A 24,003-nucleotide genomic window follows, 5' to 3' on the forward strand; every position below is an offset into this window, starting at 1 on the left:
GCTTGGTAAATGTAAAAAATTGTCCCTAGTGGGTGTAGGATAGTGTTAATGTGCGGGGATCGCTGGTCTGCCCGGACCCGGTGGGCCGAAGGGCCTGTTTCAGAGCTGTATCTCTAAAAGATCATTGTTAGCTGGGAGAAGGTGACAACAAAGCAAACAGAGATAAAATATAGTCGGCAACAGTTAGACTGGTGGGAGAACTGGGAAGGTGGAGGGATGGAGAGAGAGGGAAAACAAGGGTTACTTGAAGTTAGAGAAGTCAATGTTCATACCGCATGGGGTGTGAGCTAGAAACCTATTTGGTCACCACCGATCACCCTGTACACTAGCACTATCCCACACGCTAGGATTTACAACCTCTAAATTACCAAAGCCAATTAACCTACAAACCTGCACATCTTTGGAGTGTGGGAGGAAACCAGATTTAACTCAGTTTGCCCACTTTTGGCCCATATCCCTCCAAACATAAGACTTTACTTTCAACTTTAGGTATACAGCGTGGAAACCGGAGCACACGGACAAAAGCCACGCAGTCACAGGGAGAACGTGCAAACTCCACACGGGCAGCACCCGATGTCAGGTTCGAAGGCGGGTCCCTGGCGCTGTGAGGCAGTGGCTCCATCAGCTTCGTTAGTGTGACTTCCTGCTTTTATGATGTGGGACTCGGGGGGTGTGTGAGGGTGGCGGAGACTGGAGCATCTTACCGCAGTTGTCCTCCTCATCAGAGCCATCTTCACAGTCGAGCTGACCATCGCAGAGCTTTGTCATGGAGACACATTGACCATTTCCACACTGGTATTCAGCAGGCGAACATGGAGCTACAGAGACAAAGAAGAGATATCACATGAGGGAACGTTAGGCGGATGAAGAGTGTACAAGATCATGAGGGGATATTTAGTTTAGTTTAGTTTAGAGATACAGCGCGGAAACAGGCCCTTCAGCCCACTGGGTCCGCGCCGACCAGCGATCCCCGCACATTAACACTATCCCACACCCACCAGGGACAATTTTTACATTTATAACAAGCCAATTAACCTACAAACCCGTACGTCTTTGGAGTGTGGGAGGAAACCGAAGACCTCAGAGAAAACCCACGCAGGTCACGGGGAGAACGTACAAACTCCGTACAGACAGCACCTGTAGTCGGGATCGAACCCGGGTCTCCGGCGCTGCATTCGCTGTAAGGCAGCAACTCTACCGCTGCGCCACCGTGACCGCCGTGAATTGATAGGGTGAATGCGCAGAGATAGACAGATTTATCCAGGAGATAGACAGAAAACTCAGTGGGTCAGGCAGCATCTGTGGAAAACTGTAGATGCAAAGAACTGCAGATGCGGGTTTATACCAAAGACAGACAAAAAGTGCTGGAGTAACACAGCGGGCCAGGCGGCATCTCTGGAGAAAAAGGATGGGTGACGTTTCGGGTCAAGACCCTTCTTCAGACTGAGAGTCAAGGGAAGAGGGAAACGAAAAACGTCAACCATTCGAGCCTGCACCGCCATTCAATATGATCATGGCTGATCATCCAACTCAGAATCCTGTACCTGCATTCTCTCCATACCCCCTGATCTCTTTAGCCACAAGGGCCACATCTAACTCCCTCTTAAATATAGCCAATGAACTGGCCTCAACTACCTTATGTGTGAAAAATGTTTTTCTCATCTCGGTCCTAAAGGATTTCCCCTTTATCCTTAAACTGTGACCCCTTGTCCTGGACTTCCCCTACATCGGGAACAACCTTCCTGCATCTAGCCTGTCCAACCCCTTAAGTGCAGGAGTAGGCCATTCGGCCTTGAGCCAGCACTGCCATTCACTGTGATCATGGCTGATCATCCACATTCCGTACCCCGTTCCTGCCTTCTCACCATATCCCCTGACACCGCTATCTCTAAGAGCCCTATCTAATGTGCAAAGGGACTTGGGAGTGCTGGTGCAGGATTCCCAAAGAGCTAATCTGCAAGTCGAACCAGTAGTGAAGAAAGCAGCTGCAATACTAGAATTTATTTCAACAGGGCTAGAATACAAAAACAGGGATGTAATGCTGAGGCTCTATAAGGAACTGGTCAGGCCGCATTTGTAGTACTGTGAGCAATTTTGGGCCCCATATCTGAGGAACGATTTGGTGGCCCTGGAGAGGGTCCAGAAGAGGTTTACAAGAATGATCCCAGGAGTCAGGGGGTTAACATATGATGAGCGTTTGACAGGCCTCTACTCGCTGGAGTTTAGAAGGATGAGGGGGACCTTATTGAAGCGTACCAAATAGTGAATGGCTTGGATAGAGTGGGATGTTTCCACTAGTGAGAGAGTCTAGGACTAGAGGTCACAGCCTCAGAATTAAAAAAAACATTCCTTTTAGAAAATTGAGGAGGAATTTCTTTAGTCAGAGGGTGGTGAATCTGTGGAATTCGTTGCCACAGAAGGCTGTGGAGGCCAAGTCAATAAATATTTTAAAGGCAGAGATAGATAGATTCTTGATTAGTACGGGTGTCAGGGGTTATGGGGAGAAGGCAGGAGAAGGCGGTTAGGAGGGAGAGGTAGATCAGCCATGTTTGAATGGCGTAGTACACTTGATGGGCCAAATGGCCCAATTTTATCAAAGCCAATTAGCCTACAAACCTGTACGTCTTTGGAGGGTGGGAAAAACCGGAGCTGCCAGAGAAAACCCACGCAGGTCGCAGGGAGAAAGTTAAAAACTCCGTACAGACGGCACCCGTAGTCAGGATCGAACCCGGGTCTCTGCCGCTGTGAGGCAGCAACTCTACCGCTGCGCCACCGTGCCGCACCAGTCGTTCCTAGTGACGCGGGCGTACGGGGTAGGAATCGTTTACCTGGTTGGCCCAAGTGATATCCTGTGGTGAAATTCGCCTGGAATCCGCTCCTGGTTCCCATCTTGTCTGAGATGAAAAGGACTGTCATCCCATTCCTGCTGGAGTAGAAGTCCCCAAATGGCCCTCTGCCCGTTAATACATCTGTGATGAATGGGCAAAAAATATCAATTTTAGCTTTTACCAACAGTGCCTTCTCATTGGATCATGTTCATAGTCGACAGATGGCACAATGGGCTAAGTGTTCGGCTGGCAACCGGAAGGTAGCTGGTTCGAATCCCGCTTGGAGTGCATACTGTCGTTGTGTCCTTGGGCAAGACACTTCACCCACCTTTGCCTGTGTGTGTCCTTGGGCAAGACACTTCACCCACCTTTGCCTGTGTGTGTGGATGTAATTATGTGAAGCACTTTGGGGTCAATGCAAGTTGACTAAAAATGTGCTATATAAATAAAGAAATAAATAATAGTCATAGGAACAGCATCAGGCTATTCGGCCCTTCAAATCTACTCCGCCTTTCAATGGTGGCTGACCTATCTCTCCCTCCCAACCCCATTCTCCTGCCTTCTCCCCATAGCCCCCCGACAGCCGTACTAACCAAGAATCTGGGAATCACCACTGTGAAAAATACCCTCGTTTCTTGTTTCTCTCATTCCCCTTTCCCCCTGACTCTCGGTCTGAAGAAGGGTCTCGACCCGAAACATCACCTATTCCTTTTCACCAGAGATGCTGCCCGACCCGCTGTGATTTACACCAGCATTTTGTGTCTGTCTTCTGAATCTTATGTTGAAGAGCCATCTGCTGGCCAACAGGTTAATCTGCAAGTCCAATCAGTAGTGAAGAAGGCAAACACAACGCTAGCATTTATCTCAAGAGGGCTAGAGCAGTGGTTCCCAGCTTTTTTAGCTCATGGCCCTCTTGTGATCTTTTCATTTTTCTGTGCCCTCCCTAGACATTAGTGGAAAAAAAAAAAAAAAAATTATAATACCTTCCATAAAAATATCAGTGTCTATTAATTGCACATAAATTCTCTTTTATTCTATTCCGCAAACATCAAAAATATTTCAACTACATAGATTTAAATTTATTAGAACTGAAATTTAGGAGGCAACAGGGTGGGAGCTCTGTGGCCCCCTTCATTGAACCTGTGGCCCGCTAAATCCCCAAATTTTTCTGTGGCCCCCCCCCCGAAATTTGCCATATGGCCCCAGGTTGGGAATCACTGGCTAGAGTACAAAAACAGGGATCTAATGTTGAGGCTTATAAGACACTGGTAAGGCCGCATTTGGAATACTGTGAGCAATTCTGAGGAAGGATGTGCAGGCTCTGGAGGGGGTCCAGAGAAGGTTTAGGAGAATGATCCCAGGAATGAGTGGGTTAACACAGGATGAGCGTTTGTCGGCACTGGGCCTGTACTCGCTGGAGTTTAGAAGAATGAGGGGGACCTCATGGTCACCTGGTGGTTAGGCCACATACTGTGCGAACCCTCGGCAGTCGGGGGCAGGAGTTAGGGAGTTGTCACGGGGTTTCGGGGTGTGCCCTGGTATATATAAAGAACCCCGGGTTAACCTTCCCCCATCCGCATGCATGCTGAGCTCTTTCCTGTGTTCATAAAGATCTCTTTTTTTTCCACCACGCGTGGCTTGCTTATTCGCCCGCCATAACGTTTTAATGAAAGGCTTGGGCAGAGTGGATGTGGAGAGGATGTTTCCACTAGTGGGAGAGTCTAGGATTAGAGGTCATAGCCTCAGAATTAAAGGACGTTCTTTTAGGAATGAGATGAGGAGGAATTTCTTTAGTCAGACGGTGGTGAATCTGTGGAATTATTTGCCACAGACGGCTTTGGAGGCCAAGTCAGTGGATATTTTTAAGGTAGAGATAGATAGATTCTTGGTACACAAAAATGCTGGGGAAACTCAGCGGGTGCAGCAGCATCTATGGAGCGAAGGAAATAGGCAACGTTTCGGGCCGAAACCCTTCGTCAGAGTATAGATAGACTCTTGATTAGTACGGGTGTCAGGAGATACGGGGAGAAGGCAGGAACGGGGTACTGATTGGGGATGATCTGCCATGATCACATTGAATGGCGGTGCTGGCTCGAAGGGCCAAATGGCCTACTCCTGCACCTTATGTCTATTGTCTATTGTCTATAAGGCAGGAGAATGGTGTTATGAGGAAGAGATAGATTAGCCATTATTGAATGGCGGAGTAGACTTGATGGGCCGAATGGCCTAATTCTACTCCTATTCCTTATGACATGTTTACAGAGGAAACCGATACACTGATACGGGATTTATAAAATCGTGCATCTAAATGAAATTTGGAATAAACACATCAAATGCTGGAAATTATCAGTCGTGGCATCCAAGTAAAAGCTTCCAAGATGGCGCCCAGCCCAGGCGATTATTTGCGCGCTAGCCACAGAAGCAGATCTACAGTCACATATTACAATCGCTCCGCACTCTTAAATCTCTACTCCTTCGGCAGCGTTTCTTACGTTAACTCCCTTATCATGTATCTACACACTGTAAATGGCTCGTTTGTAATCATGTATTGTCTTTCAGCTGACTGGTTACCACGCAACGAAAAGCTTTTCACTGTACCTCGGTACACAACTGACTGAACTGGCAGAGAGTGAAAACAAATTCATGTTTCAGGTAGAAACAAGGAACCGCAGATGCTGGTTTACAAAAAAAGACACAAAGTGTTGGAGCAACTCAGTGGTTGAGGCAGCAACTCTGGAGAACACTGTCATATGCTGAGAGAATGGAGCGACTGGGCTTGTATACTCTGGCGTTTAGAAGAATGAGAGGGCATGTTATTGAAACATTATTAAGGGCTTGGACACGCTAGAGGCAGGAAACATGTTCCCCATGTTGGGGGAGAACCAGGGGCCACAGTCAGTGGCGGACTGGGTCTAAAAATATTGGTTGCCAGGAGACAAAGGGGGCCCACTTCATCAGGGGCCCACTTGCCATCGGGCAAGCTGACACCCTGCCCAGTCCACCACTGGTCACAGTTTAAGAATAAGGGGTAGGCCATTTAGAATAGAGATGAGGAAAAACATTTTAATCCAAAGAATTTTGAATCTGTGGAATTCGCTGCCTCAGAGGGCAGTGGAGGCCAGTTCTCTGGATGCTTTCACGAGAGAGTTAGATAGAGCTCTTAAAAAGGATATGGGGAGAAGGCAGGAACGAGGTACTGATTGTGGATGATCAGCCATGATCATATTGAATGGCGGTGCTGGCTCGAAGGGCCGACTCCTGCACCTATTGTCTACTGTCACGAGGAGGAGGAGCCATCTTGGTGAACGGCTGCTAGCCAGCAGCCGTCCGTTTTAATTCGTTTTTTTTATAGTTTTTAGTGAGTCCTGTTTTTTGTTTGTAGGGGATATGGACTTTTTAATGTGGGGGGTAGGTGTAAACTTTATTTCTAGGTCCCTACCTGGTCGGTGAGGCAGCTTTTTCTCCGGGCTGCCCCGTCGACCCGTCCTCATGGCCTACCAGCGGGCTTGGAGCTCCGTTTCCTGGCGGGGACCGCCCAGCACCTCGGCCTCGGTGGCGGCACAGCGCTGGAGCGCTATCGCGGAGCGGAGTGGAGCGGGCGATGCCTTGCCTGGGTCGCCGCGCTGGAGCGACGCGCTGGAGCTCTGGTGAGCTGGACCCCCGTGAGCAACATCTCCGGGCTGCGGGTCTGCGGAGCGGAGAGGCGGCGGAGCGGAGAGGCGGCAGTGCGGAGAGGCGCGCCGACTTTATCATCGGGAGCCTGGGAGCTCTAAACCGGCGCGGCCTTGTCGGCTTCGGCAGCCGCGGGCTCCAACCAGGAAGCAGCCGTTCCAGGTGGCCCAGCCGCCGAGAGGACTCTCCCGACGCCGGGGCAAGACCACCCGGTGAGAACGGCCAGGGACATCGGGCCTCCGTAGAGGCAATTGCGGTGGCCTCAATAGGCCTGACTTTGGGGTGAACTTGGGGTGGGGACTGGACATTGTGCCTTCCCCCACAGTGCTATCCACTGTGGGGGGATGATTTTTTTTGTCTAATGTAATTTTGTAAGTCTGTGTCCAAGATGGCTGCCGTGAAGAGAGAGTGGACGCTGGCGCGCTTTGGCTGCCGCTGCTCTCTCTTCACACTGTGTTTTTGATTTTCTGTTTATTTGGATTGAATTTTGTTTTTAATTTGTGTCTCTGTGATGTCTTTATTACTTATTTTATTCTGATTATATGTTTTTATTCCTATTTATCTATGTAAGGTGTCCTTGAGATGTCTGAAAGGCGCCCATTAAATAAAATGTATTATTATTATTATTATTGTCTATTGTGGCAGAGAATTCCACAGATTCACAACTCTCTGGGTGTAAAAGTTGGATTCCCAGGGTTCCCGGGTCGGATTCCTCTTACCCATCAGGAGAGAGTCATTTCCACTTCCATCCCGGACTTCCACCACATCGTAAATATCTTCCACATTGAAGTCTTCAAAGTGGAGCTGAATATTATCCCCCTTCTCTGCGATGAGATACCAGGTACCTGAAATGATGACAGAACATAGAACAGTACAGCACATGATCAGGCCGTTCGGCCCACAATTAGGGTTAGCAACTGTCCCGTATTAGCCGGGACATCCCGTATATTGGGCTAAATTGTTTTGCCCCATACGGGACCGCCCTTGTCCAGTATTTGACCGCTACTACTCGGGTCGAGGGGTCTGTCGGGTCGGACCCGCCTCACCTGTCCCGACGTAGTGCAGCCCATGGAGTGCAGCAGCAGCGCCTCGCCCGTGGCCCCGTCGGTCGGCAGCGGGGCTAGCTGTCCGACCTTCGGACCTTCGCTTACCGCCGACACCACCACCCCCCTCCTTCTCCTGATCATCGGTTCATGAGTTGGACGGGGCGCCGGACTTTGCGCGTGACGTCGCGCGGCCCGGGCCAAAACTCCTCAGCTGGCCCGCCGGCTGGGCTCTGTGTGCAGTTCAGCACCCGGGCCAACTCATCATTCACCCAGCCACGGCCGAGTCGGTCAACGAATTGCCGTTGGGAATTTGTCCCGTATTTTGACCTTTTGTCCATTATTTGGGAGTGAGAAAGTTGGCGACCTTATACACAATGTCTCTGCAGAACATGATGCGCGGACATCCCAGCTGTTATCAGGCAACTGAACTATCCTACCACAACCAGAGAGCAGTCCTGAACTACTATCTACCTCATTGGTGACCCACCGACTATCCTTGATTGGACTTTGCTGGCTTTACCTTGCACTAAATGTTATTAGTGTGATGCCAAGATAGACTAATTTCCTCTTCTTGCATGTGATCCATATCCCTCCATTCTCTGCATAATCCATGTTCCTATCTAAATGCCCCTCTCGTATCTACCTCCACCACCACCCCTGGCAACGTGTTCCAGGCACCCGCCACCCTCTGTGTAAAACACTTGCCCCGCACATCTCCTTTAAACTTGTCTCCTTCCAGACAATAGACAACAGGTGCAGGAGTTGGCCATTCGGCCCCTCGAGCCAGCACCGCCATTCACTGTGATCGTGACTGATCATCCCCAATCAGTACCCCGTTCCTGCCTTCTCCGCATATCCCCTGACTCAACTATCTTTAAGAGCTCTATCTAACCCTCCCTTGTAAGCGTCCAGAGAATTGACCTCCACTGCCTTCTGAGGCAGAGAATGCCACAGATTCACAACCCTCTGTGTGAAAAGGTTTTTCCTCACTTCCGTTCTAAATGGCCGACCCCTTATTCTTAATCTGTGACCACTGGTTCTGGACTCCCCCCAACATTGGGAACATGTTTCCTGCCTCTAGCGTGTCCAAACCCTTAATAATCCTATCTGTTCCAATAAGATCCCCTCTTATCCTTCTGAACTCCATCCTTCTAAACGTCTGAAGAAGGGTTTCGGCCCGAAACGTTGCCTATTTCCTTCGCTCCATAGATGCTGCCGCACCCGCTGAGTTTCTCCAGCAATTTTGTCTACCTTCTAAACTCCAGAGTGTACAAGCCAAGCCGCTCCATTCTCTCAGCATATGACAGCCCCGCCATCCCGGGGATTAATTCTACCCCTGTAACTTGTGACATGTGAACGTGTCCTCCTATCCCTGTAACACTGAGCAAATACCAAAACACGACAGATCGGGGAGAAAAGGCTGTCTTACAGAATGCGTTGTTCACATAGTTCCTGGGATAATTGATGGAACTGAAGGTGGTGTTTGGTTCGCTCAGTTCCAGCGGGCCTCCACAGTCAGCTGTAGGACGAGGGATCAGTTTATTGAAGGCAGCTCGCACCACGACACACAGAGATATAAACGACCCTGACCGCAACAGTGATGCCCAGAGTTGCTGCCTGACAGCGCCAGAGTCCTGGGTTCGATCCTGACCATGGGTGCTGCATATATGAATATTAATTTCTCTAATTTCAATTAACCCTTGCACTCCCTTCCTCTCTCTGTTCCTCCCCCTCCCTGGTCGCCGTGCTAGTTTTACTATTCGTATCCCTTCGTTATCACCTCTTCCACAGCCAACAATGGACCATTGTGGGCTCCACCTTTCCTTGGTCATCGGTGTCAGCTCTGATTTGTTCTGCACCTTTTCCTACCTCTAGTTTCCCTCTTCCCTTATGGGCCTGTCCCACTGTACGAGCTAATTCAAGAGTTCTCCCGAGTTTCCCCTGATTCGAACTCGGAGATTTACGGTAATGGCCGCTCGTAGGTACTCGGGGGGGGCCCTCGTGGACATTTTTCAACGTGTTGAAAAATCTTCACGAGTCTACCGCTTTTCCTGAGTACCTGCCGTTAGCGTTACGAGCCGCTAAGAGACGTCCCCGAGCTCTGACGTACCCGCTACGTACATTCTACGTGCTTACCACATGTTTGATTTTTTTTTAAACTCGGGAGAGCTCTTGGAATGAACTCGTACCGTGGGACAGGCCCTTAACTCTCAGTCCGAACTAGGGCGGCACGGTTACGCAGCGGCAGAGTTGCTGCCTCACAGCGCCAGAGACCCGGGTTCGATCCTGACTACGGGTGCTGTCTGTACGGAGTTTGTACGTTCTCCCTGTGGCCGCGTGATCTTTCTCCGGGGATAGGTGACATTTCAGGTCGGGACCCTTCATCAGAGTTAGATTGTCGGGGCGGGGAGGGGTCCCAACCTGAATCATTACCCAACCTTTTTTCTGTTGAGATGCTTCCTGACCTGCAACGTTACTCCAACACTTTGTGTCTATCTTTGGTATAAACCAGCATCTGCAGTTCCATCTTTCTACATGAGAACCTAACATGGTTGGAGGAAGGTCTGCTGCCTCATTTCTTGGTATACGATGGGCCGAATGGCTTCTTGATTTACGGCAATATATTTCATTTACTTTTTATCAGACTGAGATGTTTTCTCGTCTCCGTAGCTCAGCTCAGTTCAGCTCAGCTCAGTTCAGTTCAGTTTAGTTTAGTTTAGAGATACAGCGCAGAAACAGGCCCTTCGGCCCACTGAGTCCACGCTGACCAGCGATCCCCCTTCACTCACACTATCCTACACCCACTAGGGACAATTTACATTTACAGAAGCCAATTAACCTACAAACCTGGACGTCTTTGGAGTGTGGGAGGAAACCGGAGCACCCGGATAAAACCCACGCAGGTCACGGGGAGAACGTGCAAACTCCGTACAGACAGCACCGGTAGTCAGGATCGAACCCGGGCGCCTGGCGCTGTGAGGCAGCAACTCTGCCGCCGTGCCGCCATCTGGTACAATGCGGGTACTCACTGGCTCCAGCAGGGGGCGGTGTGGGCTCCGGCTTGGCTGTCGGCTCGACGTATCCGTTGTCATCGCAAGCGCCGTTTGTCAGAGAAATATCGTCCAGCGCGACCTCGTTCATCGTCCCGTAACCTCGCTCAGCTTCGAAGGCAACCTGGGAGACGGACATGCAGAGAGAAAGACTCATTAACAAACCCACGACACGGCCGGCTCACCCCCCCCCACCCCCCCCACCGTCCTTCACACGGGCAGTGGCCAGAATATTAATCCTGTGGTCAACAGCCCAAAAACACATCGTCAAGAGTCGGGGAGGCACGGTGGCGGAGCGGCAGAGTTGCCGCTGCCTTACAGCGCTGGGTTCGATCCTGACTGCGGATGCTGTCTGTACGGAGATCGATCGTTCTCCCCGTGACCGCGTGGGTTTTCTCCGGGTGATCCGGTTACCTCCCACTCTCGGAAGAGGTGCAGGTTTGGAGGGGTTTATGTAAAATGTAAATTGTCCCCAGCGTGTAGGATAGTGATAGTGCGCGGGTCGGCGCGGTCTCTGTGAACCAAGGGGCCTGTTTCCACGCTGTATCACGAGAGTCTCGAGTGTTTTATTGTCATTTGTCCCAAAACGGAAGGATGACATTCTTACTTGCAGGATCATATCACACGACCTGGTCATCGACACATTGCAGTTGTATTCACATTGGCAGTTTCTATACCTTCTCAAAGTCCAACTCCGATAGCCATTACTTCTCAGGAATGTGATGGGGCTATAGTACAGTCTGATGGAGACTGGTGGAGCAGTCTGTACATCCGGCCGTCCGTAGCAGCGACTACGGAGGGTTCTTGGCCCTGACCACAGGTGAACAAAGGAGGAGGACTGACTGAACTTTGTTGCCTGGATGTTTGTGTTAAATTCTATTGTGTATTGTGTGTTCTTTTTCAAGTGTATCGCTGCTGGTAAATTCATATCACTGCACCTTCGGGTGCACGTGACCAATAAAATTGACTTTGACTTTGTTGTTCAGTTTAGTCTATTATTCTTGTCACGTGTACTGTACTACAGTGAAAAGGTTTTGTTTATGTGCTATCCAGTAAACTATAATACATGATTACTGTAGGAGCCATTAAGCTTCAGCCATGTCTAATATTTTTTTAGTTTTTAGCTGCCTGTACATTTGTAGGTGGGATTTGATCTGTTGTGGAGGAGACAAGCGCAGACTCATAGATTTGAGTTTTAGTTTGTCTCGAGGGAGGTGAAGGCTAACAGTTTTTACCACGATCACACAATCTCACGATCACACGATCTCGCAATCTCACGATCTCACGATCACACGATCTCATGATCACACGATCTTGCAATCTCGCAATCTCACGATCACACGATCTCACGATCTCACAATCTCACGATCACACGATCTCGCAATCCCACGATCACACAATCTTGCAATCTCGCAATCTCACGATCTCACAATCACACGATCTCACGTTCACACGATCTCACGATCACACGATCTCACGATCACACAATCTCACGATCACATGATCTCACGATCTTGCAATCATAAGATCTCACGATCACACGATCTCGCAATCCCACGATCACATGATCTCACGATCACACGAGACGCCACACTCTTATGAGAAGACACTAATATGATTTATATGCCACGATTGGAACAGCTATGGAGAACGGAAAGTTATGAGTTATTTCTTTGTTCTGTATTACTTCAATAAAAACAAATTAATGAAGACGCAACGTCTGGAGGATTAGTTTTTGCCATCATGGGAGTGCGGTGAGTGCATATACCTCAGCTCCATCACATACCCGAGAAGTGATGGCTATCGAAGTTGGACTTTGAGAAGGGATAGAAACTGCCATTATGATTCCAATTGAGCCGTCCACAAGCCAAAGATAGATAAAGGATGCAACATTTAGAGCAAAGATGTAATATTATAGTCCAATTGAATGTAATTCAAAGCTTTCCAATGGGGTGGTAGATTGCAACCTTCACCTGGTCCACCCTGTTTCGACGAATGCAATCAACCTGGCGTGCACAAACAGAAGATCAAACAGAACAAGTTGTCTTGCAACTTTAGGCTGGGTACGCCATACACAAGAAGAAGAAGCTTTCCAGTGAGGTCGATGGGTGGTCATAAGGTCATAAGGAATAGGAGCAGAATTCAGCCCATCAAGTCTACTCCGCCATTCAATAATGGCTGATCTATCTCTCCCTCCTAACCCCATTCTTCTGCCTTCTCCCCATAACCCCTGACATCCGTACCAATCAAGAAATTGGAGGTCTGGACTACACTCCAGCTGATGATAGGATGGTTCAGTTGCCTGATAACAGTTGGCAAGAAACTGTCCCTGAATCTGGAGGTGTGCGTTTTCACACTTCTGTTCCTCTTGCCCGATGGGAGAGGGGAGAGGAGGGAGTGGCCGGAGAAATGTAGAAATGGCTCTCATGCTGCCTGCAATACAACATGAACTTCCTCAGAAGTTTTGGGGAGATTTAGCTTGTCATTAAATACTCAATCAAACATCTACAGGTGTGTGGCAGAGTGGTCGCATCACGGCCTCTTTCACTAACTTGATTGGTCAGGAAAGAAGAAGGTTGCAGAGGGTAGTGGACATTGCCTGGTCCATCATAGGTGGTCGCGGTGGCGCAGCGGTAGAGTTGCTGCCTTACAGCGAATGCAGCGCTGGAGACCGAGGTTCGATCCCGACTATGGGTGCTGTCTGTACGGAGTTTGCACGTTCTCCCCGTGACCCGCGTGGGTTTTCTCCGAGATCTTCGGTTTCCTCCCACACGCCAAAGTCGTGCAGGTTTGTAGGTTAATTGGCTTGGTAAATGTAAAAATTGTCCCTAGTGAGTGTAGGACAGTGTTAATGTGCGGGGATCGCTGGTCGACCCGGACCCGGTGGGCCGAAGGGCCTGTTTCCGGGCTGTATCTCTAAACTAAACTAAACTAAAGGTATTGACTATCCTACCATCGAAGGGATGTACAGGAGGCTCTGCCACAAGAAGGCAGCCGATATCAAAGACTGTTCGCCAACGGGAGGTTATTGAGCGTCAAACTCAGGTGAAGGGGAACAGGGCAGAGAACCTCGCGTTACACCCCCGGCAGAGACTGACCCTGACTGCTGATGTTTCATTCACCGTGAACTGTCCGTAGATCCACTGATCGCCGTAATCGCCTTCCTTCGCGAACATTATCTCCCGCATTTGGTCGCTGACGATGGAAACATTCAAGTGGGAAAAGCTAATTCCGTGCATGTGGTACCTGCGGGGGGGGGGGGGGGGGGGGGGGGGAGAGGCAAATGAGAAGGCATCAGGAAACGGTGTGCTGAGCAAATAGATATGAATAATTTTACGTTTATTGGCCAAGTATTCACATACAAGGAATTTGCCTTGGTGCTCCGCCCGCAAGTGACAACATGACATACAGTGACAGTCAGGAATTAAACATAAAACATTAAACATTAATAATAAAACATTATTGATTAAACATGTGAATTAAATAAAATACCAAAGCAAAAGGAGGCTACAGACTTTTGGTTATTGAGTAGAGCTAATACTCGTGGAAAATAAAATCTGTTTTTATGTCTGGCTGTGGCGGCTTTGACAGTCCGGAGTCGCCTTCCAGAGGGAAGTGATTATAGCCACCCTCCAATCAGCACGCCATCCAAAGAAATATCATTGACTCAATCAACTTTGGACAGGAGTTGGTTCGACCTAGACACATTCATTGAGGGAGTGCAGCATAGGTTCACCGTTAATTCCCGGGATGGCGGGACTGTGATATGCTGAGAGAATGGAGCGGCTGGGCTTGTGTACTCTGGAATTTAGAAGGATGAGAGGGTATCTTATTGAAACATATAAGATTATTAAGGGATTAGACGCGCTAGAGGCAGGAAACATGTTCCTGATGTTGGGGGAGTCCAGAACCAGGGGCCACAGTTTAAGAATAAGGGGTAAGCCAGGCAGAACAGAGACGAGGAAACACTTTTTCACACAGAGAGTTGTGAGTCTGTGGAATACTCTGCCTCAGAGGGTGGTGGAGGCCTGTTCTATGGATACTTTCAAGCGAGAGCTAGATAGGGCTCTTAAAAATACAATCCATATTGGTCTTCAATTCCCCATTGCTTTCTCAAGATCTTCACTCTGTCACCATCTGAAGATTAAAGAGTTCAGACCTTCTCTGCATCCCCCGATAAAGGTGTATGTATGAGGCACTTTACCCACCAGAAGCTGATACAGGAAGGCTTGGATGCAGCGGACAATTCAAGGCTGACGAGACGGACCTTAATGATCATATTGGACATCTTCATGGGCGTCACAATGTAATACCCTGAAACCAAAGAGTTGTCATCAAGGATAGACACAAAACGCTGGAGCAACTCAGCGGGTCAGGCAGCATCTCTGACAGAAAATGGAATGGGTGACGTTGTGGGTCGAGACCCTTCTTCAGGCTGAGAGTCAGGGGAGAGGGAAACTGGAGGTATGAGAAGGTACAGAACAAATCAGAGCCGGCACCGATGACCAGGGAAAGGTGGAGCCCACAATGGTCCATTGTTGGCTGTGGAGAAGAACCAGGGGTCTTAAGGGCCTGTCCCACTTGGCGATTTTTTCGGCGACTGCCGGCATCATTGACTGACGTGTCAGGTCACCGAAAAATTTGCGGCTTGCCGCGGCGGTGACGTGATGATGTATGGCGCGCGGTGTTTTTTCAAGTGTTGCAACATTTTTTTTGTCGCTGCTGGATATTGAAATGTTCAAAATCTTTTCGGCGACACCGATATGACGCCGGCAGTCGCCGAAAAAAATCGCCAAGTAAGACAGGCGCCCTCTTCTTGCTATGGAAGGGTGAGACCCTTCTTCAGACTGCAGTTTAGTTTGGAGACACAACGCGGAAACAGGCCCTTCGGCCCACCGAGTCCGCACCGACCAGCGATCCCCGCACATTAACACAAGGCTACACACACTAGGGACAATTCACACTTTTACCAAGTATACAAACCCTAACCAATTAACCTATGAAACCTGCACGTCTTTGGAGTGTGGGAGGAAACTGGAGTACCACGTGAAAACCCACGCGGTCATGGGGAGAACGTACAAACTCCGTACAGACAGCACTTTCAGTCGAGATGGAACCCAGGTCTCTGGCGCTTCAACTCTACCACTGCACCACCGTGCTGCCTATATCCCCATTTTATGTCTATCTTCGGTTTAAACCAGCATCTGCAGTTCCTTCCGACACAAGGAATAGAAAGATACTAGACCCAGTGGGACCCGACGGGTCCCTGTCACATGGGATGCCTGGTCCCCCAACGCAATATTCCACCACTCACCCAAAGCCCCCAATTATGCAGGGGCGGCTCATTTCCCCTTATTCACACTCCCTCATTTTAAACTTTTAAAAAAATGCAATTGCACTTGCTAGGGCTGCCAGGACTCAGTGTCCTGGGATTGCAACATTGTGGCGGTAAGAGCTACAATCCCATTGTGATGTCATAGCTGTAACTGCAGATGGAAGAAATTGTTCTCAGAGTGGGGTTTTGTAATGTTAAAAATGTGAATAACTTGTAAAATATAACATCAATCTGAATGAAACTTGATACACCACAGGACAATTGTGAGTAAGCGCTATCATGTACACTTTTGGTGTAGCTCTGGGATCACATAGGCAGACAGGCACACATACACGCAGAGAAACAAACAAGATGAGAGTTTTAGTAATATATAGATGGAGCATGAAGCAAGGACCATGGGCTGACTGCTGTAACAATGTGGTATGTACAATGTGATTGCCCGGACTAGTTTACTCATCAAACCTGATTGATTTCCATATGTGTGGTCATCGTTTGGTCCAGTGAATGGAGGATAGGACGGACCATTCATCCTCTGCCAGTCAGCCACATTCATAGGATCTTGTCTCCAGTGGCAAAATCCATCTTGGAAGTTGCAATTTATTTTCGCCTTATCTGCGGAGAAAGATCACACCAGAGTTTCAAATGCACCGTGGCTCTTTGAACATGGATTTAGTATGAATATGGGTTTCTCTAACGTCAAGTAACCCCTGCATTCCCTCTCTCTCCACCCCTCCCCCACTCAAGTCTCAATAGACAATAGGTGCAGGAGGAGTAGGCCATTCGGCCCTTCGAGCCAGCACCGCCAATCAATGTGACCATGGCTGATCATCCCCAATCAGTACCCCGTTCCTGCCTTCTCCCCATATCCCCTGACTCTGCAATCTTTAAGAGCCCTATCTAGCTCTCCCTTGAAAGTATCCAGAGAACCGGCCTCCACCGCCCTCTGAGGCAGAGAATTCCACAGACTCACAACTCTGTGAGAAAAAATGTTTCCTCATCTCTGTTCTAAATGGCTTACCTCTTATTCTTAAACTGTGGCCCCAGGTTCTGGACTCCCCCAACAGCTTCTCGTTCCCACTTAGCGAACAGCTGACAAGATTCCTTTAGAATCGTTACTTTTCTGCATATCTTTCATTCATTTGTTCTATATCTCCCTACATCCCCGTCTATATCTCTCGTTTCTTCCCCCCCCCCCCCCCCCCCCCCCCCGACTCAGTCTGAAGGAGAGTCTCAATCTGAAATGTCACCCAGACCTTCTCTCCTGAGATGCTGCTTGACCCGGTGAGCTACCCCAGCATTTTGTGTCTATCTTCAATGCAAACCAGCACCCTTCCTACTAAAAGAGTCATAACACACAGTTCCTTCCTAATGGAGTCATACAGCATGGAAACAGGCCGTTCAGCCCATCGCTTGCCCACATTGACCAACATGTCCCATCTACGCTAGTCCCACCTGCCTGCGTCTGGCCCGTATCCCTCAAGTTTAGTTTAGAGATACAGCGCGGAAACAGGCCCAACGTGTCAGCTCCGACCAGCCATCCCCGCACACTAATGCTCCTGTCCCACTTAGGAAACCTGAACGGAAACCTCTGGAGACTTTGTGCCCCACCCAAGGTTTCCGTGCGGTTCCCGGAGGTTTTTGTCAGTCTCCCTACCTGCTTCCACTACCTGCAACCTCCGGCAACCACCTGCAACCTCCGGGAACTGCACGGAAACCTTGGGTGGGCTGCAAAGTCTCCAGAGGTTTCCGTTCAGGTTTCCTAAATGGGACAGGGGCATGACACTATCTCACCCACACCGGGGACAATTTACATTTATACCAAGCCAAATAGCCTAGAAACCTGGCCGTCTTTGGAGTGTGGGAGGAAACCGGTGATCCCGGAGAAAACCCACGCGGGCCACGGGGAGAGAACGTACAAACTCCGTACAGACAGCACTCGTGGTCGGGATCGAACACGGATCTCTGGCGCTGCGAGGCAGAAACGCTACCGCTGCGCCACCGTGCCGCCACCTGGCTCTACGGTGTCCCACTTTCTCATCCACTCCCTACACACTAAGGGGAATTTACAGTGGCCAATTAAACTATGTATCCGCCCATCGTTTGGGAATGGGGGAAGAAACTGGAGCACTTGGAGGAGACCCATGCGTTTGCAACCCCCCCCTCACCTGGATGGGCCTAATTACCTGCCATGACTTGTCCTGCCCCCTCTTACAGTTTTCTTTCCCCCCTCCCCTCCCCATCCTACAATCTGTTGAAGGGCCACCTCTCTGTCTTCGTGTAAACCAGCATCTACAGTTCCTTGTTTCCGCTGGAGTGACTCAGCGGGTCAGGCAGTCTGAAGAAGGGTCCCGATCCGAAACGTCACCTGCTCATGTTCTACAGAGATGCTGCCTGACCCGACGAGTTACTCCAGCAATTTGTGTCAGATCGTGAATATACGTGTCCAGATGAATGCACTGGAGTAATTCACTAGACTCCTGGAGTCATCGAGTCACACAGCGTGGAAACAGGCCCCTCGGCCCATCTTGCCCACGCCGACTAACATGCCCCAGCTACACTAGTTCCACTTGCTTGAATTTGGCCCATATCCATCTTATCCTTGTGTCCTTGGCCAAGACACTTCACCCACCTTTGCCTGTGTGTGAATGTGTGTGAATGTGTGTGAGTGATTGGTGGTTGTCGGAGGGGCCGTAGGCGCAGATTGGCAGCCACGCTTCCGTCAGTCTGCCCCAGGGCAGCTGTGGCTACAGAAGTAGCTTACCACCACCGAGTGTGACTGAGGAGTGAATGAATAATGCGATGTAAAGCGCCTTGAGTATTAGAAAGGCGCTATATAAATCCCATCCATTATTATTATTATTATTATTATTATCCTATCCATGTACCCGTCTGAATTTTTTTTCAACATCTCCCCCCACAAACATTGCATCATAAGGACATAAGTGATAGGAGCAGAATTAGGTCATTCGGCCCATCAAGTCTACTCCTCCATTCAATCATGGTTGATCTATCTCTCCTTCTCAACCCCAATCTAATCTCTTCTCCTCATAACCCCTACACCTGTACTAATCAAGGATCTATCTCTCTCTGCCTTAAAAACATCCATTCACTAGGCCCCCACAGCCTTCTGTGGCAATTAATTCCACAGATTCACCATCCTCTGACTAAAGGAATTCCTCCCCGTCTCCTTCCTGAAGGAATGTCCTTCAATTCTGAGGCTATGACCTCTGGTCCTAGACTCTCCCACTAGTGGAAACATCCTCTCCACATCCACTGTATCCAAGCCTTTCACTATTCTGTAAGTTTCAATGAGGTCCTCCCCTCATTCTTTTGGACTCCAGCGAGTACAGGCCCAGTGCCGACAAACGCTGAATGACATGAAAGGGTTGATGACTGCGCCACAATACTGCTCGCTTTCATCCAGGGGGCATCACCACCTCCCTTCCATGCCCTTTGCCCTTTCACCCGGCTTGGCATCGTGTTCGGCATGGGCATTGCGGGCCGAAGGGCCTGATCCTGTGCTGTTGCCGCGCTCTACGCTCAGCGATCGTGATACTTACTGCTGACTGGGCCGGGCGTAAGAGCCGTAAAGCTGGCGTCGAAACCACGATCAGGAGACGGAAAGTTATCCGAACGGAACTCCGCCGTGGCCTGGTTGGAAAATATCCACACGGATCCGGGATTGGACCCTGAGAGAGAAGCTGAATAAACCATATTGGAGTTAGGATGTTACGCAATAACATTAGGTCAAAGGTCAAAAGCTTTATTTGCCATTTGTGCTTACACACATAGGAACTCTTGTGCGGCTATTCAGAGAGTCAAGTCAAGTCAAGTTAAAAATTAAAGATTAAAAATTAAAAAGACACACAGAAGGCACATAATCCATTAAAAAAAACAAAAAAAAAAACAAAAAAAAAACACACATACCACTCCAGAAATAAAAATAAATTAGCGACACAGTGGCGCTGGTTTCCAACGGAAACGGTGACGGACGCACCACACATCTCCGCCCGCCAGTTCCTGCGGACTTCTGCCGCTGGAAGTACAGGATTTTGGTGTGTGTGTGTGTGTTTCATCATCGTTCCTTACAATGCCGTGTACGACAGTGATCGCAACTTCTACTGAAGTGTGGATGGCCATCGGCTCGCTAGGAGCTCATCCGCCCTTTGACAGGACTTGTTTTTGGTCCTGTTGGGGGTCCACAGCCCCCTCCTCGCCTGGCAAACCAGGTGGGGAAGGGTTTAGTCGCTGAATATCCGACCATGGAGCAGGTAGCACGGGATTACATGGTACCCGTGGCGGGGGGGGGGGGGGGGACTCCCCCCTGATCTGACCATGAAATGACCCAATAACACCAGCATCAAAACCCTCCAAATATCTCTATAAAGTCCAAAGTCTAAAGATTAGAAGGAAGACTCTGAAAGTTTGGAAGGAAAATTAAATGATGAAAGATGCGGTGACACAAAGCAACAGAAGCTATGTCGCAAGGAATAGAGAAACAATGGCTGTGGACAAACGAGCATCAGCAACGAATGTGACCTCCCTTCCCTTGACTCCATCTACACCTCACGCTGCCTCGGCAAGGCCAGCAGCATCATCAAGGAGCAGTCGCACCCTGGCCACTCCCTCTTCTCCCCTCTCCCATCAGGCATGAGGAACAGAAGTGTGAAAAAGCACACCTCCAGTTTCCTCCCGGCTGTTATCAGGCAACTGAACCATCCTCTCACCAACTAGAGAACAGTTCTGAGCTAATATCTATCTCATTGGGGAGCTTGGACTATCATTGATCAGGCCTTGCTGGCTTTACCTCGCACTAAACGTGATTCATGTTATTCCCTTACACAGATCTAATGTCAGCATGGTTGACTTTAGTTCATTGTCACGTGTACCAAGATACAATGAAAAGCTTTTTTGTTGCGTGCTATCCAGTCTGCGTGTATAAGCTCATGAGAGGAATCGATCGGGTAAATGCGCAGAGTATTTTGCCCAGCGTCGGGGAATCGAGAACCAGAGGACATAGGTTTAAGGTGAGGGGGGTGAAAGATTTACTAGGAATCTGAGGGGTAACCTATTTTTATACAGAGGGTGGCGAGTGTATGGAAGGAGCTGTTGGAGAAGGTAGTTGAGGTAGGTTTACAAGGTTAATTCCCGGGATGGCGGGACTGTCATATGCTGAGAGTAGCTGGAGTTTGTACACCTGGAGTTTAGAAAACGAATGGCATGTTGGCCTTTATAACAAGAGGAATCGAATATAGGAGCAAAGAGGTCTTTCTGCAGTTGTACAGAGCCTTAGTGAGACCACACCTGGAGTATTGTGTGCAGTTTTGGTCCCCTAATTTGAGGAAAGACATTCTTGCTATTGAGGGAGTGCAGCGTAGGTTTACAAGGTTAATTCCCGGGATGGCGGGACTGTCATATGCTGAGAGAATGGAGCAGCTGGGCTTGTATACTCTGGAATTTAGAAGGATAAGAGGAAATCTTATTGAAACATATAAGATTATTAAGGGTTTGGACACGCTAGAGGCAGGAAACATGTTCCCAATGTTGGGGGAGTCCAGAACCAGGGTTAACAGTTTAAGAATAAGGGGTAAGCCATTTAGAATGGAGACGAGGAAACACTTCTTCACACAGAGAGTTGTGAGTCTGTGGAATTCTCTGCCTCAGAGGGCGGTGGATACTTTCAAGAGAGAGCTAGATAGGGCTCTTAAAGATAGCGGAGTCAGGGGATATGGGGAGAAGGCAGGAACGGGGTACTGATTGTGGATGATCAGCCATGATCACAGTGAATGGCGGTGCTGGCTCGTAGGGCTGAATGGCCTACTCCTGCATCTATTGTCTATTGTCTATCATCTATAGTCATCCTCGTTAATCTCCTCTGCACTCTTTCCAACTTTCGTAACTTGAACACAACAGCATCGGAGAAAAATAAGTTTACAATCTTTAAAAAAGTAGTTTGTTTCTCACCGACTAATTCTTTCTGGGAGCCGGTGCCTTGGTAGAAGTTAAGGGTATCGTTCCCTTTAGTTGTTTGGAAGTCAGCGAAATTCACCTTTATGTAAAGGCCTGGTTCAACTCTACAAGTAAGCACAAGTGTACACGCACACACACACACACACACAAATAATATTTTATCAGCTGTATACGTTTCCCATCTGAACAATAACTTGAAAGTCCTTTAATCTTTGCCCCATCCCCATTCCTAGAATCATAGTCATGCGTTGTCTTTCCGCTGACTGGTTAGCAAGCAACAAATGATTTTCACTGTACCTCGGTACATGTGACAATAAACTAAACTAAACTAAACTGTGTCACTGTGGCACAGTGGCAGAGTTTCTGCCTTACAGCGAGTGCAGCGCCGGAGACCCGGGTTCGATCCTGACTACGGGTGCTGTCCGTACGCAGTTTGTACGTTCTCCCCGTGACCTGAGTGGGTTTCCTCCGAGATCTTCGGTTTCCTCCCACACTCCAAAGACGTACAGGTATGTAGGTTAATTGGCTTGGTAAATGGAAAATTTGCCCCTAGTGTGTACAGGGTAGTGTTAGTGTGCGGGGATTGCTGGTCAGCGTGGACCCGGTGGGCCGAAAGGGCCTGTTTCCGCGCTGTATCTCTAAAACTAAAACTACAACTACTTCCATTTACCAAGCCAATTAACCTACATACCTGTCCCTTTGAGATAATCCAGCTTTTGGTGTCTATCTTCAGTTTAAACCAGCATCTGCAGTTCCTTCCTACACAGGAACAGGCCTTTCAACCGACAATGTCTGTGCCGAACAGGATGCCAGACTGAAGAAGGTGTTCCATCCCGAAACGTCACCCATCCATTTTCTCCTGAGATGCTGCCTGACCCGCTGAGTGACTCCAGCACTTTGTGTCTATCTTCGGTATAATCCAGCATCTGCAGTTCCTTCTCACACATACCAGTGAGTCATCTACATCCAATCCATTTGAGTGTTCTTGGGTATCAACCAAGGATTCATGGGCAAAAGGCCATAAGTGATAGGAGAAGAATTAGGCAATTTGGCCCATCGAGTCTACTCCGCCATTCAATCATGGATGATCTATCTCTCCCTCCTAACCCGATTCCTTAAAAATATCCAAATATCACATTGAATGGCGGTGGTGGCTCGAAGGGCCGAATTGCCTACTACTATTGTCTATTGTCTAATTGTCCCTAGTGTGTGCAGGATATTGTTAAACGATAGACCTCAGACAATAGGTGCAGGTAGGTATGTTGCAAAGCCTACCTGAAGCGTCGTTGAAAATCTGCCGTTGTGGGTGTGCGCGATTTTGGCGCCGTTTAGAGGGGGCGGGTTTAAAACGCGATTTTCTCTAAGCTGTTCCAATCGAAAATGTTCAGCCTAGTTAATTATTAACGAAAAATCGCTGGAAGACCCCGTCGCAAAAGCTATTATTAGTTTTAAAGGCCTTGAATAATAGTTATAGTAGTTTAAAAATCAATCTTTAAACCCTCGACAGCCAGCAACCGCAGGGTCCCATAAAGCAAACCACAGAAGTTAGGTTGTATATTTTTACATTAAAAAGGGCTTTTAAAGAACCCTTTATACAAAGTTTAATATTGCGAGTAGCTCAATTTGGCCCCATTATATCCCGCAGTATTTTTCTCGGCATTTGGGGCACAAATCTACCGCAATGTGAACGTTCTAAACCAGCGCGTTCCACAGGGACCCACTGGAAAGCTGATTTAAAATGGACTTTAATTTGCAGCAATTGAACACTAAATTCCTTCCATTTGGCCTATAAATTAATGTAAATGAGATTTAAAAATCATGTTTTATTGTGAATTATTTGTGAATATTATTTGGACATTTAGGCTATTTAAAAATGTTAATCATTTATTAAGAAATGGATAGATGTTTAGATCTAGTAATTGAAGTCTGAAATTAGCTACAATTAGGTAACTAACTAATTATATGCTTTAATTTCAGGTCATCCAAGTAAGATTATTTTATATTTGTTTCAGAATGCTTCAATCTATGATAACTGAAAATTTCATTCAGTTCTCTTAATTTTTAAGAAAGTTATGGGCTTTTGACTGTTCACGATCACAGCT

The 24,003-nt window shown here is 48.5% G+C and overlaps 1 protein-coding gene across 1 annotated transcript in view; it reads right to left on the reverse strand.

Annotated features, from left to right (window-relative positions):
• The window catches only part of tmprss15 (transmembrane serine protease 15), a gene marked incomplete at its 5' end in the record, with an annotated part of 59,085 nt that overhangs the window by 18,218 nt on the left and 16,864 nt on the right, over nt 1-24,003 (reverse strand). The window contains 10 exons of the mRNA XM_033032377.1: nt 705-818; nt 2,829-2,969; nt 7,220-7,345; nt 8,976-9,065; nt 10,576-10,720; nt 13,695-13,842; nt 14,805-14,910; nt 16,394-16,543; nt 19,492-19,632; nt 21,896-22,005. Coding sequence (XP_032888268.1) covers nt 705-818; nt 2,829-2,969; nt 7,220-7,345; nt 8,976-9,065; nt 10,576-10,720; nt 13,695-13,842; nt 14,805-14,910; nt 16,394-16,543; nt 19,492-19,632; nt 21,896-22,005 — 1,271 coding nt within the window. The remainder of the gene's footprint in view (nt 1-704; nt 819-2,828; nt 2,970-7,219; nt 7,346-8,975; nt 9,066-10,575; nt 10,721-13,694; nt 13,843-14,804; nt 14,911-16,393; nt 16,544-19,491; nt 19,633-21,895; nt 22,006-24,003) is intronic.

The sequence above is a fragment of the Amblyraja radiata genome, chromosome 14 (genome assembly GCF_010909765.2).
Source record: "Amblyraja radiata isolate CabotCenter1 chromosome 14, sAmbRad1.1.pri, whole genome shotgun sequence".
Classification (NCBI taxonomy): Eukaryota; Metazoa; Chordata; class Chondrichthyes; order Rajiformes; family Rajidae; genus Amblyraja; species Amblyraja radiata.